This window comes from Physcomitrium patens, chromosome 17 (genome assembly GCF_059467195.1).
Source record: "Physcomitrium patens ecotype Gransden chromosome 17, ASM5946719v1, whole genome shotgun sequence".
NCBI classification, from domain to species: domain Eukaryota; kingdom Viridiplantae; phylum Streptophyta; class Bryopsida; order Funariales; family Funariaceae; genus Physcomitrium; species Physcomitrium patens.
This window is the reverse complement of record NC_143426.1, coordinates 6,065,263-6,083,398: the sequence shown is the minus strand read 5'-3', so window position 1 is coordinate 6,083,398 and position 18,136 is coordinate 6,065,263. Positions and strand designations below refer to the sequence as shown.

The following is an 18,136-nucleotide window of genomic DNA, read 5'->3' as shown; positions in this document are numbered from 1 at the left end:
AGCTTGGGAACTTCGGGGGGTTTACGAAATACGTTAAAAACACATCATTTTCGGAATGTACGAATTCATACTGATTTTATTTGAAGATTTAATCCGCACGTCAATGGTTCACTCAGAAGTTCTGATTACAGTATCAGTGTTTATTTTTAACAATATCAATTTGGTTGGATTTTTTATTAAAATTTTGAAAATCTTATTCGGAATTGGTGCTTAATTTGTTTTAAGAATGCATAAACATGTGGATTACTATCTTCTGATTATAAACACCTCCATCACAAAAAATATATAATGAATTAAAATTCTCTCTCTCTCTCTCTCTCTTTATATATATATATATATAAGTATATTTTTTATTTGGTTCTCACATTTACTATTTTGAAATCTCTAAAAAAAACTTGTTCATGAATGCTTGATCATACTACATGTCATTTTACATCAAATCACATAATATAAATATGCATGTGTTGGCACAAAGTCGAACATTAAAGCAAATGAGAAAAATCTATTAGTTGCTACTCAAATCACATCTTGTTCAATAAATACAAATTTCTCCACAGCTATCTATGTGTCTCTCACTCTCTCGCTCTCTCTCGTTTTTACGTCCGATTTTCTCTACGCCTGGTCCTTGCCGTCGTCGTTTCTTTTAAATGCTCAGCGAGGTTCTTCTCGAGAGGACATTCAGAGTTGCCGGCTTCATTCCGCTCTGCAGCGGGTAAAGCTCACTGTAAGGCTCTAAGTTTTCGTGACAGGTCGCGGTTCGCGTTAGGCTTAATTTCATTATCAAGGTCGCGGGGGTTAAGCGTGATTGATTGTCGAATTTTCCGGGACTTCGTATTAATTATCTATTTAAATTTTCTCAGCGTGCGCGCTCGCGCTCATGTGTGTGTTTATATATATATAAACACACGCACATATATGTACGCAACGATGCTGGTTTCGTTTTCTTTCTGAGCGGGATTTGATTGCTATAGTTGTTCTAGTTTTTGAACTCGTGAAGCTTTACTTGCGTCTTGGGGCCCTGGTAGGCGAGCGGTTGCTTCTTGAATTATTTTAGTAGAGTTCGGATTGTTAACGTGGATGACTGGAGTTCGTGCCAGCACTTTCCGGGCGAGGAAACCAAAGTGTCATCGTATGAAGAGTTCGAATTTTAGGATTCAAGTGTGTGAGAGCAGAGAGCCGAGTCATAACTTCGAAGTTTTATTTTTACGTTTTCTCGATGTGTTTGGTTCTGGTTTTGGCTATGTATCATTCAGGTGCAAGGAGTACCTGACACGGTACTGTGTGTCCTTGGATTGTCTTCAGGCCATTCTGTCCTTTCCTGGCGTTCATTTTCTTGCCAGAGGTACTACCTTCGATTTCTTCTGTTTTTAGCTTGACACCCTTTCACCCCGTCCAGTGCAGTACTTAGTTTCCCGTTTTCAGGTTCGTTCGTGGCATTCTAACCGTCTGTCACATTTTTCAGTTCTCATCAATTGATTGAGATTTTTGTCCTTTCCTATCGGCAATATTGTGAAGATGTGTGTAGAGAAAGTGAAGCGGAGGCGTTTCCTGCCGACGTAGAGACTGAAGCCTGTTAAGTCAGGCGTTACGAAGTGGATACTCTGGTGTCTTTTTGGCAGCATTAGTACAGCTGTCTTCCTTCCTGGTTGTTTTAGTGAGCTTTTCTTTGGAATCGAGCCTTTGCATTTTCTTGGCCTTACCCCTTCCTCATGGACATAGAGTTTATGAAATTTTTGTTTGTCTTTATTTTTATTTTTGTACGCAGAATTCACTTCATTAGTTCTTGTTGTGCAGTGTTTGGTTATCACGGCTTGCTCCGTGTAATGAATTACTTATGCCTTGCCACTGTATTTGGTGCTTTTTTGGAACGAGTTTTGGTTGCCATTTTCTTGTAATCTCATTTTTGCTATTTGTATTCCAATATGCTACAATAAACCAGGGTTTTGGAACACCGTCGTGAAGAATTATTAGTCTCCTTGAATTGTATTTTGGTTAGAGCTTCTCTAGGTGTCTATCTTAAGTCTATTTTGGAATTTTAGTGTAGTGAAGTTGAGTAGTGTGTCATTGGATGATATTGAGCTAGCAATTTATCATTTCGAGAGTTTAGGCGTTTTTTTAATTAAAAATCGAAAACCAGACGGTGGTGGAGAGTTTTGTAGATTGGGCTTACCTTCTTGATTATTGCAATTCTTGTATCTATCCTTATGTTATGTTGATGCTGCGGTTACGCCTTTCTAATAAAATGTGTTCTCCATGAGCAGTTGAAGGTACCATACCTTATGGGGTGGCAAGAACTTATTAGACGCTGATGATATTGGAGATACATTGTAGGTCCTCCGACGTATCTTGACAATTCGCTGTACTTAAAAATGTACAACTGATATAGTCATCGCCATAAAGGAGTGGCTGTGATTGAGAAAGCAGGTATGCTTTTGAGTTATGTATTAGAGAAAGCGTATGGGGTGAAGTTCTCCGTGGCTTCTTTATTGTTTGCGAGGATCTTTATTAATTTTGAAAAGCTCACGTTTGAGAATTTGGAAAGAATGACTGAAATAAATGTTCCTCTCAAGGTCTATACTCCAATTCTTTATCCTAGTTTAAATAATGCAGATATCTGTCTATTTAATCATGGGGCTCTACAAAGACCCAGAAGTTTTTCGAGTGGCATGTCCATTAACAAGGTCTAGTGTTCTGCTTGCGGCGAGAGTCTTTATCTCTTTTTGTTTTAAGTTAAGTTTTTCTAAAGTAATTTATTATCACTGCTTAGTGTTTGAATATCGTTGAAGAATAGTTTTTTTAGAAGCAGGTGCAGATCACTAGCCAGTGCACTGGAAAAATCCTTGTGTAGTCATATTCTCTTGTAGGGTTTGGATTCGCCAGTGGTAAGCTCTTGTTTCTGCAGAAGTTATTGAGATGTCTTGCTTGTGTTGTCACAGGGAAGCGTATCATGGCATTACCATATCCAGGAACAGTTGATAGGATGATATCCTTTGTTCAACAACACAACTTTGTAGCCGATTATATATGTGGTCCTACAGTGATGCTAAGGCGGAATTGTCAGGTATTTTTGTAATCCGTTGTACTCGTTTCAAGCAAAAGCTCAAACCTACGAAAAGTACCGTGCACAAGCATATTGTTACAGTCGCACAAAAAATTCGATTTATATTTTGTGTTTTCTGTTCTTCACATTAAGTACAGTTCATTTGATCTATGCAAGTTTTGCAGTGCGCTTATCCGTGATCCTGAAACATGTGTTGTTGTCAGACAGCGGTCTTCTTTGTGCGGAAGTTGGCAAGCCGGACTTTGTTCCTACACACTATTTTCTGGACATTGGTGCTTGCAGCAACTGTGACTGTAGCTGCACTCAGCCTGGAGATGGGTTTTAGTAATGCCATTTCTCCTCATATTGAGATAGCCGAGGCGTGCTCGTTACAAAGTAACAAAGCTTCGCCATCTTGTCGACAATGTTTTCGATTGCCACTTGATGGTCCTCGGGATGGTCTTTGTGTTCCTGCTAACATGTTCAGAAAATCAGGAATGGATTTCGCAGTGCCACCCATTTTTGCCGCCCTTGTAGTAACAGGATCTGCCTTGTTCGTTCAAAATCTGGGCCTCTGGAGTTATTAGCTCCTCTGCTTCGAAATGCATCGTGTACACGAAGAGATGCTTTTTGACAAGACAACGTCTTTACTTCTGTATATATCATCCTCGCCGTCCCATAGCAGTTGAGTGATGATAATTAAATTACACCCTGTTGGATACCACCTGGCGAGGAGGCTGCTCGCCAATTGGCTCGACTCTAGGAACTTTTGTTGCAGATAGTGTTCTCTCTTCTACGAAGTATACTTAATAATATAAATGTTATGGAGGTGATGGTTGGCTTCAGAAGACAAAGTGCGTGCATTTGGTTGAAGGCACGAGCTTCAAATATCCTTGCCTAATTGAGTGGCGGGTATGAAGATATACCTCATATTGTCTTGTGTTTTTTTCGGAATCTTTCCATTTTATGTTAATGCTTAGTTATTAGAATCCCCGATGCTAAGACATTATGACACAGAAGATGTGAGCCATCTCACGTCAACATGACGGTACCAGCCTTCGATGCCGGTAGTTCTTGTTTTTAATATTGTAACTATGTGAGTTCGCTAGTATTTAGCGTATGTCTCTCTGCAGTGTCATATCAAAGTTGTACTTCAGTGGATCCTTTACCTCCATAACATCATCTTCACAAATCATTTAAACAATTAAAATATCATTGTCCTATCTATAACTATACATACATGTTTGGTTATTGCCATATTACTGCAATAGTAACATACTGAAACTACTGTCCTATCTGTACATGCATCTTTGTCATTGGTGTTTAACTTCAACAACAATATATTGAGTGTGGAATGATTCTATTGTCCTTGTCATTGTAAATTTTTCTCATTGTTTACATCTTATTATTTTTTATTCTTCATTTCACATCTTTTTTTGCATTCAATCTTTTTTTAAAGCTAGAATAGTTTTGAATCATAATCTTAATATTAAAAAAATTAGCCATTATTCATATTGATTTTTCATATTCTTTAAGAATTCCAATTCTAAAACTCTTTTAGTACATGTATTTTTTTCTTAAGTATATATTTATAAAAAATATATATATTATATTGTTAAAACTTATTAATTTAAAAACCTTTCAAAAAAACGTTATGTAATTAATCATAAAAATTAGAACATCTCAATTTCTTTTAACTTATCGCTTCTTTATTATAGATATGTAATACAAAATATCACATGTCAAAGGTTAACTTTCCTATTATTTGGAATCAATATCTAGTATAAAGAAAAAAATTACAAGGAATTGGGAATAATCTTCTAAAGTTTCAATCAAGTGATAGAGAAGATAAAAGACCATGCAATATTTAGAAACCAAGATACATCATAGAGTCCTATAAAAGTTTAGTATTGTAGATTGAACACACACGGTATTTTTAAATATATATATATATATATATATATATATTAACAATGTTTATAGTACATAATTATATAATACAAATTATGCATGTTACAATGAAATTTTTAAGATCTAGGCACAAAATTAATGTGTTTCTAAACAAAAACATTGTGGAAGAATTTAAATAATTATCTTGGTATAAAAGAATATGTTTTGGTACATAATACTCTTTATTTGTCATCTATTTCTATCAATTCGTGCAAAAGTCTTCAATTATTGAAGCCTATAAATGCAAAGTTTTAAGTCATATTATAAATTTATGTACTTCAAAGCTAAAAACTATATTACAATATCAAAAAGATAATTTCAAAACTTACAAAATTTATAAGTACAATTACATCTAATAAAATGTTACATTTATAGAATACAATAGATAGATGTCTATTACATTTAGCACAATATATTTGATGAAGTTTACTATAATAGAAACTGGAACCATGCTAATAATACTTTTATGTATGTAGAAGAAACATACCTATCTACTTTATTTTATTAGAAACAAGCTATCTACTATAACTTATTAAATAGTACTAATACTATTGAAAAATATATATATATATATATTTATATATGAATATTTTTTGAATTCTATATTTATTTCTATAAATATAGATGGATAATAGAAGCTTAAGAAAAAGACTATATAATTTTTTCTATTCTATAATATTTACAATATAAATTAAATATATATATATATATATATATATATATATATACTATACTAAATAAAAATTTCTTTGAAAATATTAATATGTAAAACAAAATGTACTCATTAATTAGCAAGAAAAGCCTCTACAAATACATTTAATATTCTAACAACAATATTGGCATTTGTTGTATATTTGTCATTGTATATGTTTAAAATATATGCAAAATTCATCAACAAATACATATAGGTAAACAAACAATGCTATACTCAAGAAAAAAATTATATAAGAATAAGAAATCAAACATAAAATTACATGTATAATGAATTTTTATAAAAAAAGGTTTCAAATCCAATACAAGATATGAAATTTTATATTTAAATTTTGTATAATATTTCAACAATACTTATTATCTGTTGTTTTAACTTGCATATTCTAAATAATTTTCCTTTTTTGATTTTTAATTTATTTATTGTAATTCAATCTTTGTTTCAGAGTTTTAGTACTCTTATTTACTTAAAAATATTATTTAATTTGATTTATTTTTGAATATTTTTTTCTTTTTTACTTTTAAAAAGTAATAATGCTTTAACTTTATTCAAACCTCATAATCAATTATTTAATAATATACCAGTTAATATAAAACAAAAACTCATTGAAATTCTTTATAACTTTTATTATTTCTACATTTTGAAGTTTATTTGAGAAAAGAAATGTGTACCTTTTGATGCTTCCATTTTACCCACATTTGTGTATACATAATTTTGTGATAATAAAGACCCCACAGGGATAATGTTTTGTTAAAATAAATATCAGAATATAAGAATTTGGAGTTGTAATTTTTGAATAGCTTTAAGGTACTAAAAATCTGTATTTAAATGTATTTTTATTTTTTTAAATGGGTTTAGGTGTATTTTTTAATAAATATCTTAAAATACGTAATTTATAACAAATTTAAAAGATGTATTTATAATTTAAAATTTTGATTTGACAAAAGTTTGCAAGGACAAAAAAATCAAGGCTGAAATAACATAGAACCATAAAATATAGATGGATAATATCAAATTTTTGATATTAAAGAAAATAAATATACCAAGAATCATGACTTAAATTCAAAACTAGTTATTTTTACAGAGGTGTGTATGAAGGGGAGCATGGCACTAGGGATGTCCATGTAGTAAAAAAAAAGGTGTCCATCTAGTGGTTTTCTTATAGAAAATAAAAACAATAAAAAATCAAAATCAAAATTTAATTTTTAAGATAAAATACATTTTATATAATTTTTGATATTTTTTGTAGTTATAATTTTTACATCAAAAAATATAATAGCTTAGCAATTATAAAAATTTATTATGATGCTTTGATTTTTAATTAAAGAGGTATCTAAGCTTTGAATATTGTAATTATTAATATTGGAAATGATAGTGTATACTTATTATAAATAATAAATACTAAATTATGGATGGATGTTATTTTTTCTGCCTTAACTCTTTTAATTTTTAATTTTTCAAATATATAATTAAAAAATATTTACATGAAATCTTTCAGAATTAAAATTAGTGTTTAAAACTTTATTCAACATTCAAAATTTTAAATCTAGAATTGAACAAGACTCTTAGAAATGATTATAGTTTTGCAAGTTTTATATTATGATTTTGTTTAACATAATTATATTTTGGAATTTGGATTTAATCTTTTAGAATTTAAAATTCTTACAAGTTAGCAATAGTCAATTGTAAGGTTCAATAAGACTCTTTGTTAATTATTAATATTTTATAACCAAAAAAATAGTCAAGTAAACCTATAAATCAATTTCTGACATGACTTCCTGTCTGACTTACCTTGTAGGTATATCACGCTCAAAACCCACTTTGTAAAATAAAATTAAAGTTACAATCTTCAACTAATTGAACCTAAGACATAAAAATAAGGACTTATATTGCTTTTAGTTAATACTATCTTCTTAATACAAACATTGATTTTTTATTCTTTTCACCAATTCCCTCATTTTCTACAGCCAAAAGAATAGTACTAATTTATTAAGCAATATACTATTTTTTTTCAGCCCTTGATAGTATGTCATCAAGTTTCAAGCCTTCAAATACCACTAGAAATCTAGCAAAAGTCTGTACAAATGGCGGAGGATTCATGGAAAAAGCCGCCATTCAGCGTCGACGCGATGGTTGTCGACACAAACAAGATCTGAGCGAAGCCATTCATGCAATGATACATTTGTGAGCTGCAGCATGACCCTCGCTGAGCCGCAACTAACGCGAGGAACTGCCTGGGTACTGACGGACCCGATCTGGAGGAGTCTGTGATTGCAGTGGCGGACCTGATCCAACTGGAACAACGTGCACAGTTCCCCTAATTCAAGCCCAGATGAGGTCTCTACAAACAGACTGCCAAGTTTAGATAGTCATCTGACGCGTAAGAACCTTCTAATACAGCCGATCCTGCCTGACGAATCGATGAAATCTGGACGACTTTCCGCTGTATTCAGTGCCGCTTTTGAGATATAATCGATGGAATAGGAACTTTGACCGTTCAGATGCATAGCCACGTCGCCAAGCGCCCCTGGGGATCATTTCATGGTGAGTAAATCTGTAGTGCTGTAGGGTCGCCCTGATTCGCTGAACAGTATTGCTTATGTTGTGTGGTTATTCATGAAGAAAATTGGAGTCCTTACGAGAGCACTTCTGTGGCATTGGTGCGTTGGAGTGATTGTTGTCCTGGCCTATTCATATTCTGGGTGTCCGAGTGCACCATGGTTTATTCACTCTGGTTGTGAATTAAGGTCGTAGACCTTGATCACCAGAGCTGTGGCGAATCCATCCCCATGATCCACCCACGATTCCAAGCTGCCCAGCCGAATAGCAAGGAAGTCGTCTAAGGCATTCTTGATTCAATTCTTGAGATATTTTACCCAGATGTCAAAGTCGAAAAAAAACTAGTTGTGGTTCCCTGCCTTTGTTCTGGATCACAGTGTTGCCGTTGTTCTGGTAAGAATTTTCCCTGTCTAATTCATTGTAGCGCTTCTATCGGTCATCTTACGAAAGAGCGAACTCGAGCAAGAAAGGCATCTTTCACAAATGCATGTCATGGCTCTGAAAGGTGGATATGAGGGGACCAAGTGTGCTGGAATGAGGACAGTAAAGCTCTAAAATATATCCCCCCCCCCCTAGATTATGGCAATATTATTATTCCTCTCATAATCCAGTTTAATCGTAGTAACGTTTATGGATCCGGCGGCGACGGAGTGGAGACGCCTAGTTGAGCTTTTGGACATCCTGCGGCTGGATCGGGGGCTGGTGACGTAGTCGAGCTTCTAGGTGGGATTTGTGGAAACGCTGCGGATGGATCAGGGGCTGGCGATGTAGTCGAGTTGCTGGGTGGAGTTTGTGGACATCCTGCGACTGGATCGGGGGCCGGCGACGGAGCCGAGTTGCTGGGAGAAGTTTGTGAACCTGCAGCTGGATCATGGCCCATCGTGAAGGCAACTTGAGATTTTTTTTTATTCAAAAGAGTTTTCACGATGTACCTTAACGATTTGCCGCCGACAAAAATGACAACGCTCATTGAAAATGTGACAGCAACGGTGACAACACCAAGCACTACTTGGATCATAAATTCCATATAGAGCTCGTCGGTCAAGTACAAGTATTCCACCATAATTATGCAGACCACCACTTGGCCAATGAGCGTTTCCCTGTGCTTGTCGTGGGAGCTTGTCTTAAAGCCTTCCCCATCAGAGATCAACTTCATGCTGTTAGCGCACTGACGCAGAAAGGAAGACACGAATGCACAAGCTGTCTGCACCCGGTAGTAGTACGCCAAGGTATTCATTATCGAAGCTCGCCAGTTGTGGGGATCGCTGTGGCCGAAGCCTTCAACTAAAAGGTAGCCCGCCGCTCCCAGAGTTATGAGATGCAAATACTCAACACATGTACCACCCCATGTAAGGTCTTTCAGATGCTTTGCTGTACTGCGAGCTACGACCCTGGTTTGGCCCTCCGATCGTGATCGGTGTAGTAGATAAAAAGGGATAACTAGACAAATTGTGACAAATGCAATTTGCAGGACGACCACCATGATGACGCCGAAAATCACACCCTGGAACACCGTCTTCTTTGCCCTGATATATTCAACAATCGAGGTGATATGATCAAGCCAGATGTCTACGGTACACTCACTCTTTGAGAGTCTAGAGGAATGCTCTAATACAAACAATGTAAGACATGACCAACCTTCCCACACTTGGCAACAGGAAAACTACATTACCAAGTTGCATGCTTTATTTGCGTGTTTAATTAGATCACTCCATGATACATCTGTTTTTACTGGCAAAAATAAATATCTGCAGCAGAACGCATTCATGAGTCTGAGATAGAAATAAAACCCATAGTGACGTGACTGCGCAGTACAGATAGCAAACCAAGACATGGTCAAAGAGTCAACAATCCTCTACCTGTAGTAATATAGGTAGGTAAGATCACCACGCTCGCAGTATATGGCAGGATATCCCACCAAATTTGTTGCACAACCAAAGCAGGAAGTCGTAGGTCTTCGCCAGTACGGTCGATATTGATCGACTATGCCGAGATCATGGTATAACAGGGATTGCACGAGACCTTCATTCATGGAGTAGGTGAAATTACTCAGCATCAGCCTGGATTTCCTGTCCTCGCAAGGAAACCTGAAGGGATAGTCGTCGTTGTCTTCTGGCCAGAGATTGTAGAAATTGCGGGCGGTTTCATCGCGGAAGTCGGAGGGAGGCCTGTACTTATCCTTGCCGTTCCATCTCCAAACCCCAACTACTCCAGGCTGGTTCAACAGGGTGCTGTTGTACACATCTGTTATTGCAGCGGACTGAGTTATGTAAAACGAAATGACTGCCACAAATAGAGCTCGAGATTTTGTCCCCTGAATTGTTAGACTAGAACCACTTGAGCTCATGCTTGTCATGGCAATCTCCACAGATCTACTTAAAAATAATGAATTAGATCTGAGATGCTGCATCAGTTGATTCTCTTCTCTATCTGTCGGAAATACATGAATGATCAAAGTGCAAAACAAGTTTATACACTGTAGCAAAGCTCACTCTCTAACAATACTCTCATAAAAATTGCAAATAACACTGCAAAAGTACTAAGCTCACAGCACGATTGATCAATAGCAATTTCGAGGTAATCAATTTAACACTATAGAAACCGGTTAGACAAATTCTCAATAGTGGCACCTCAAAAAACGTCAAAGTCTAGGACTCCATTTACGACTCATTACAGACCCTCCCCGATCTTTTCAAAGCTGGAAACAATTGCTGTGAAGAAAAAGGTAGTTAGAAAGAGCTACTGAAACACTGTGAGAAGCTAATGCAACTAGAGGGGAGAAAAAGGGATTGGTGCACGACGAGAATCAAACATTTTAGCCTGCCATCTATACATGGGAACACCTTTGAGAATCGAGAAGTTGGACTTAGGAATGCCCCACAAGCATACGGATTGTGCCCTATTTCACACCTGGTCAAATTTTAGATTCCATTGAGTACAGAGAAGGTTCCTGGAAGCGACAAAGCAAATGCTGGAATATAGAGCACATACCGATTTCACAGTGTGGATGGTCCGCACATCAAAACTCCGTTCCAACTCCCCCACTAGTCAATGCATAGGGTATACCCCGGCTGTGTCAAAAAAGAAAAAGACAAAAAGAAAACTATGTTCCAACCTCCCTCATTCGGAACCCAAAGCGCTCGCCCTGCCCCAACTTCACATCTGGGTTGCAATAATCGAGCATTTAGTGAGTGCTCGCAGACCTCTCCTCAGATCATTGTGTAATCAAAGTGCCAATGTGACCCTCCGCTGCCCCAGCTGCAAGCTTTTCAGAATTCAGAAGAATGTGGGGAAGAAGACCTTAGATCACATACTTATCGGCTGAAATCCCAGCACCGACCACTAAGTAAGAATCTCTAAATTTCACCCTGCTACAGCACTTCTGTTTCCGCTACGATCTACCCCTGTCAATTAGTGAGAAGTGATTCGAAGCTTCCGCATCGGAAACTGTTTCTTAAGTTGGTCCATCCAAAGCTTCTCGTCGCAGCAGAGAAAAGCCTCGCAAAAGTGAACACTCTCAGTGAACACAGTCCCATCCAGTCTGACTTCCACGATCTAATCCATAATGTGGAATTTGTGACGTTTGAACTGTGACTGAAAAGTGTGCTTAAAGTATCACATGACAGTGCATATGTTGGGACTTGAATTCCCACACCTGATTTGCTAGGTTTCCATCACTTCCTCCAAACTAAGCCCCCAACTTTAGGTGAGTTTGAAGGGTTGCGTTCAGAATAGTGATGCACTGAGCATCAATACTGAGCTAGGATACAGCGCTGAAAACATACTTATACCATACTTATACAAATTCAGTATGAAGGTGTAATAATATTAGTGTACAGTAGGTTGGTACTTCAGGTTACTTTGAAAGCTTGATCTAATCATTGAAATTTGCCACCATGTCCCTGGACTAATTTGAAATGCTGAGATACCTTCAATGCGTGAGAAGAACATGCTATGAGTACTAACACCGAAGGTTCAATTACACTAGTTAATCGAACAACCAAATACTAACATTTGGCGACTTTCACCAAATTCTAGCACTTAATACTCACTAGAATAAATCAACACAAATTCCTTTCTTCAATCCAAGTTATCAAGTCCAAGTCTTTCATGTAGTCTGCAGCTTGTATGGTGCATTGTCGATTAGTATAGATAGATGTAGCTATAAACATGTACTGGACAAGCATAAACCACTGGCACATTGTTCGCTTCTCTTATCCAGGTGAGGTCCTGGAAATAAAAGAGAAGGTTCGACATAAGCTATAAATGGAGTAAAAGGAGGTGTAAGCATGGTGTGACCATCAACAAAAGAAAGAAGCATATGCCAGTTCTCACGCACTGTGGCAGTTAAAAATTGAAGAGAAATTAGTCTGGATTAACACGGACCTACAAGCTGGCATCTCCACAATGTAAGGTTGTCTGAACAACTGTAAGATGGATGCATTTTTCAAACAAAAGTTCAGCTCAACACTTTACTGCATGAGAACTTGCACGCCTTGCCTCACCACAACAAAACAAAACAGTGGTGGCAAAAACCACCTACAAGGCTCAATTGTTTCAGCATAAAAGAAGAATTCCAGAGTACAAGAATTTGTGAAAAGCCTAGCTAATGCCTATTCAAGCATGGCAATGTCCCATCTAACAATGGCTATCCCCTTTGGATAGAGCGGATTCTATTTTTCTCACAAACTGAACCATAGGTTAATGATGAAGCCAGTGCATGAAATGAACTCGGAATAAAACTTCCAGTGCTCATCAGCATCTACGAAGCTTCAGCAGCAACCTCGGTTAACAAGGGAGTTCAGTAACAAATCACAACTGCATGGTGCAGCACTCATTTCATAAGTGCTCTCACCGCTTTCCAAAACATAATCTCAGGTCTTCACGCGGGTTTAAAAACACGGGAGCAATCGAATGAATTGAGTTTATGGGTCAGGAGGTAGCTCTGTTCCTGCCAAAAAATACTTGAAGAGGGCTAAAAACCTCCCTGGCTGCGTGACAGCAACCTCGTGCCCCGCACCGCGAACTGTCGCAAACGTCACTCCTTTGTACCACTGGGTGCGGCCTGCTACCTGTTTCCAGCAAAAATGAACAAAGAGAAAACTTAAGACAGCATTATAAGTTCATGTTAAGAAATCGAGTTTGACATGGGGGTGCTAAGGTTGCAATTGGGTAACAGAGACAAGGGTTGGGGGAACTGAAATCCTACACAAGAAGTACTAAAACTTCCATGATTCGAGATCGGTCATTAACTATGATCTTTAAAAAAAACTCAAAAATCGAAATCGATACTGTAGAAAAGAAGGTACACTACCTGTGTTTTATGATACCAAGCATACCAACGGTTGGTGATTGGCAAGTTCAAGGATTCAATGGCATATATAGTCCCAGTCACCGGCACAACAGCGTCGTTATCTCCACTGCACACATGTTGGTAGAATAAAAGAATTGAGAGGCGTAGGGTGCAACGACCTATATATTATAATTTCAATAACAAATACTGGACCTCTCAACGTCCCATCTAATGATTTGGAGATTGGAATAAAATAAAATAAAATAAATAAATAAAATCCACAACTGGGTGAAGAGATTGAATTAGACCTGTAAATCCAGATCTTGTAGCCCGCTGCAATAAGTTCCTCCCACAAAGGAAGAACTGTGGTGGCTGAATCCGTCCAGCTCAAGTCCATGCTGTAATGCCAATTTGAAGAATGAGATAAAGTATATTTCAACACATGGGAAGAAGTGATCCACATAGCTGACTCCGACTCTACCGTCCCTACTAGTGCTTAAGACATGGTCTCGTGTTGGTGTTACTTTCCCCGCACCGACGTAATATTTTGAGTCTGCTGATGTTAACAATAGTTTCGACAAGTAACATCATACTCATAATATGCTCTACACGCACACGTGAGTCATTGAATCTGAAACCAGGCTTGAAGAATCGCAACTGATGGAAATTACGCTGAACCTTTCAGCGGTTAACTTACTATGAATGATCAGACAATCTACAGAAAATATTGAGTATCGAACACTAAAACGGAAGGGAAACAATCACCTGCATGATGTCCAGTTGTATGGTATTTCACCGGACACATTTGCATGAAGTGCCTCCTGTACATCTTTCCTGTTGAAATATATCTCAGGACTGTTTGACACACAAGGATCATATCCAGCTCTAAACCCAAGAAACTGCACCCCACCCGAATCAATCGGTTAATATCTTGAAGTGCACAGCCATCTGTGTGAATGTATGTATGTGTACACACGCACACACACACAAGTAACAGGTTATAGAAAAGGAACGGAAAGTACATGGACAAAATTGGTCACGTACTGGATTGTTCTTTGTCGTGGCTTTAAAGGCCTGGGAAAGTCTTCTTCGCAGTGGATTGCCATTTTGGTCGGTATTACATGCAAGCGCATTGATGGCGTAATAATCAATGCCACCAATCTCCACTTGCTGAGCATAGTTATACACCTCGTTGCATTGGGGCGAACAGCAATTGGTGAAGTTACAAACCTTCATGAACTGGTCGTGAGTCTGAGGAGAAATCATAGAATGAGCTAGCCAGAAATCAATGGTGCCTATACTGTCGTAGTACTGGTCAGTCGATGGGTTTCCCACCTGCGGAAAGTGAGTACAGATTTAGTCTGACGAAGGTTAATGAGTGGAAGTATGAATAATGCGGTAGAAGTATATGGAACCTTGCAAATCCTTCTGTAAACTACTTAAAATATAGTACGTACCATCATGCCCTTTAGATTGATTTTCTGTTCAGAGTCTCTATTACGTTGGTGAATCAGTGAAGCCAATTGAGGGATATAGTGACCTACAAATGACGGACAGGAATGTTAGAGAAATAAACTTTGCTGGATGCAAGCTATGCTACACACACGCAGAACGAAACAAAACAAAACCCAAAAAACGACTGCGTCATGTGTATCCTAAAGCGATTATTTCCGTGAGCATTCTTAATCTGATCCGTCCATAACGAGTTACAGCCACTACTATCTTCGTAGCTTCAAAAAATACAGGAAAAAGAGGAAGGTGGAACTGCACAATGTTTTGTCTCACAACAAAGTCATTTTGTACAGACAGGCATGTCTCTCTTCGCACTTATATCGCTAAAAGCTTGTAGCTCGCCTCAGAATGCGTGACTCCCGCACCCGAAGGAAATGTGCCCATCAGTCACAGTGGTTCATCTAACACAAGACATAGAACCTACCGGCATAGCTTTCTCCCGTGATATAGAGATCTCTGTCCTTGTATTCAGGAAACCGATCCAACCACCTCAACAAAAACATATAATTGTCTTCAGCTGCAACCATTTTGCAAGACAAATGAGCATTCAGACAACAACAGACATAACATGTCCTTGTGAAAATGAGCGAAAATCCAGCAAAAGCACTTCATACCTCAGTACAGTGCTCTATTCCAAATTAAATAACAGCACACAGAATTTGATCTCAGGTTTTGGGGCTGTAAATAGAATTACCAGTAATCGAATCACCGCTAGAATGATTCTCCTTTGGGTCGTCAGAGTAAGAAAAGCCAACACCAACAGGGGTTTCCAAAAACAAGACATTAGCATCTGCAAACAGGATCACATTGTAAGTGCGACCATGAAACTTCCAAGTGAAGATGAAGTCTGGATTAATCTTTCCCAACTATCACACATTTCTGCGGGTACGAACGTTTTGGCAATCGCAGCAGAGTTCATTCATGGCAATGTGAAGGTATGCCAGATTACATCGAACCCAGGAATGTGTGTTGGTTTCGAGGCCGGTGCCATTCTCTCGCACGCGAAAGGGACCCATCTCTAGCGCCCATCCTACGCCCAATGACGAACATCCGGGACCTGCACTCAAGCACAACGAAACCACATAAACACATGCCATAAATCCAAAATTTGGACTACGCATGATCAATCCAAAGCCGTGTCATAGCATCGGGCTCCACAATCGCTTAAACATCGCCAACAGGGCCACAATAGAACGTTTTTCGATTGTAGTGTCTCACTTTCTCATCCATCGTCAAGAACACACATATCCCCTATACTGCTGTGCCCATTGCAATTGGACAGTTTTGTGGAGAGAGGACAATGCGGCGTGTCGCGAACCACCGACTCCCACATTGTGCCAAAATCCTAAGGAAAACCGTGAAGCTTCGACAGCTCAATCGCAGCATTGTATCTCTCACAGCATCACACTACATTACAGTCTGAAGCACCCTCAGAAGAGATCATAACCATATCACCGCAATTCACTTCACATCGTCATGAGTAGCGACTCATAGCCACAACGTCCGTTCGATCGTGGACTCAACTGCATTGTCCGGGTGTATTCACTAGCAGGAATGCGTGAAGCGATGTACCTCCATTCAACCACAGCACCAGCGGCTTGCCACTCGCGTTCTTCGGCGACTCGCTCAAGAAGTAAAACAAGTACCGGCCAACATCTTCCCCAACATTCACATACCCCGCCCACTGGTTCAACACTACGGGCGGCTGCCCGGGGAGCCACTTCACCTGATCCGCCGCCCTCTGTATCCAATTCTCCTTCTCGCTTACTTGCTTCCCCTCCACAGCTCCACTGACCGACACCACCACCACCGCCAGAGTCCACAACAAATTCCACATTTTGCCTTCCATGAACTCAGTCTCGGCAATTCCCTCAGCCCACAAACGAAGCACCTCACCTCACCACCCCCACCTCAGAATCCCATACACCACCACAATCCAAGTGCGAGGCTGGGTGGGATCGGCATTCCAGTCTAGATCTGCGCCAAGCCCAACCCCCTCTCTCGTGACGTCTGCCTACTCCAACTAACAACGACTACAACAACAGCAACAGCAGATGACCAGCGCGAATCAGCGTGAGGTTACGCAACGCGCAATGAACAGAGCTCGTCGTCGTCGACTCCACAATACAACGGATTTAACTCAAGGGATGAATGACCTGCCAGAGCGCGGCGATCTCGCTTCCTTGGAGAGACAATCGGCCGTGTCACAAGGCGATAGGTGGTGGTCGCGGGCACTGGCACATTAGCGAAGAGGCGCTATTTAATAGCACGCGATGGGGTGGGGACAGGTCGAAGCTGAGGGGCGACTCGCGTCCTCGCAGGCCGCCGAGGCAACACGCGCGACGCACCATCAGCAGCTCTTCACCTCGTCCCTGACTCGCTCCCTCGCGGATGGGTGTTGCGGCAACTGGCGTCAGATCTGGCTGCCGCCGTCACGTCCCCTGGCGGATGATATTTGGTCCCGTCCTCTATACTCTTTGTGCTGGACCCTCCCTCCCGCTTTCCCCCTCTGCATTAAATACTGTTTGCATTAAATAGTGAGGGCGATATCAATTCGGAATGCCTTCGTGCCAATTGGGGGATGTTGAAACTAGTGTTGACCGGGACAGAATGCGGCGAATGCTTCTGCATTGAACAAGTGAGTTGCTTCCTCTTAAAGAGCCCTCTAATTTTATTTTTATTATTATTTTTTTCAAAATAAGTGACACTTGTATTGTGTACTAAAAAGCGATATTTTTTTCACAAGAAGACGCTACATGGGTTTGTGCAAAACGGTGCTTTTTAAGTATTATTTCTATTCATCTATGAAGGTAAATAATTGGAAACCGTATATTATGCTTGTTGGCAGTTTTATTTGCTTTTTGGTTGATACATCTAAGCTGTGAATTGGTACATAATTAGATGATGAGATGTCTTTACTTTGTATAATTTTGACCTTCTGTATATGTGTAGGCTTTTGTATACATGATTTTTATTTCCTCGTTTTCAAGAATAAAAAATATATAATGTTATTATTAAAAATGGGAGATGCATGCTTTTGTATAAGAAATGTTATAACTGATGATTTGCAAAT

At 38.8% G+C, this 18,136-nt stretch overlaps 3 protein-coding genes across 21 annotated transcripts; 1 reads left to right on the top strand and 2 right to left on the bottom strand.

Annotated features, from left to right (window-relative positions):
- Positions 1 to 539: 539 nt before the first annotated feature.
- Positions 540 to 4,250, top strand: LOC112294057 (uncharacterized). 17 transcript variants are annotated; one of them, XM_090243622.1, is made up of 5 exons: positions 543 to 724; positions 1,303 to 1,342; positions 2,262 to 2,424; positions 2,937 to 3,061; positions 3,265 to 4,250. In XM_090243622.1, exons 4-5 carry the CDS (start codon positions 2,948 to 2,950, stop codon positions 3,625 to 3,627), a joined length of 477 nt encoding a protein of 158 aa, XP_090099748.1. In that variant the 5' UTR covers positions 543 to 724; positions 1,303 to 1,342; positions 2,262 to 2,424; positions 2,937 to 2,947; the 3' UTR covers positions 3,628 to 4,250. The 17 variants fall into 17 exon arrangements, with proteins under 17 accessions (XP_090099747.1, XP_090099748.1, XP_073396172.1 ...); XM_090243614.1 differs by having other exon boundaries at positions 709 to 724; positions 1,516 to 2,424; XM_090243615.1 differs by lacking the exon at positions 543 to 724 and adding an exon at positions 950 to 1,158 and having other exon boundaries at positions 1,526 to 2,424.
- A 3,582-nt stretch (positions 4,251 to 7,832) lies between these two features.
- Positions 7,833 to 11,752, bottom strand: LOC112294680 (uncharacterized). Of its 3 annotated transcripts, none has more exons than XM_073540018.2 (3): positions 11,250 to 11,752; positions 10,118 to 10,502; positions 7,833 to 9,784 (listed from the first exon to the last, which is right to left on the bottom strand). In XM_073540018.2, the coding sequence occupies exons 2-3, from the start codon at positions 10,312 to 10,314 to the stop codon at positions 8,887 to 8,889; spliced, it is 1,095 nt and encodes a 364-aa protein (XP_073396119.1). In that variant the 5' UTR covers positions 10,315 to 10,502; positions 11,250 to 11,752; the 3' UTR covers positions 7,833 to 8,886. The 3 variants fall into 3 exon arrangements, with proteins under 3 accessions (XP_073396119.1, XP_024401178.1, XP_024401177.1); XM_024545410.3 differs by having other exon boundaries at positions 10,118 to 10,688; positions 11,250 to 11,382; XM_024545409.3 differs by lacking the exon at positions 11,250 to 11,752 and having other exon boundaries at positions 10,118 to 11,130.
- A 949-nt stretch (positions 11,753 to 12,701) lies between these two features.
- LOC112294681 (serine carboxypeptidase 24) lies at positions 12,702 to 17,293 on the bottom strand. The gene is made up of 10 exons (XM_024545411.2): positions 16,636 to 17,293; positions 16,013 to 16,120; positions 15,758 to 15,853; positions 15,488 to 15,580; positions 15,009 to 15,091; positions 14,596 to 14,886; positions 14,317 to 14,450; positions 13,860 to 13,949; positions 13,573 to 13,678; positions 12,702 to 13,330 (listed from the first exon to the last, which is right to left on the bottom strand). Exons 1-10 carry the CDS (start codon positions 16,910 to 16,912, stop codon positions 13,184 to 13,186), a joined length of 1,425 nt encoding a protein of 474 aa, XP_024401179.1. The 5' UTR covers positions 16,913 to 17,293; the 3' UTR covers positions 12,702 to 13,183.
- Positions 17,294 to 18,136: the final 843 nt, after the last annotated feature.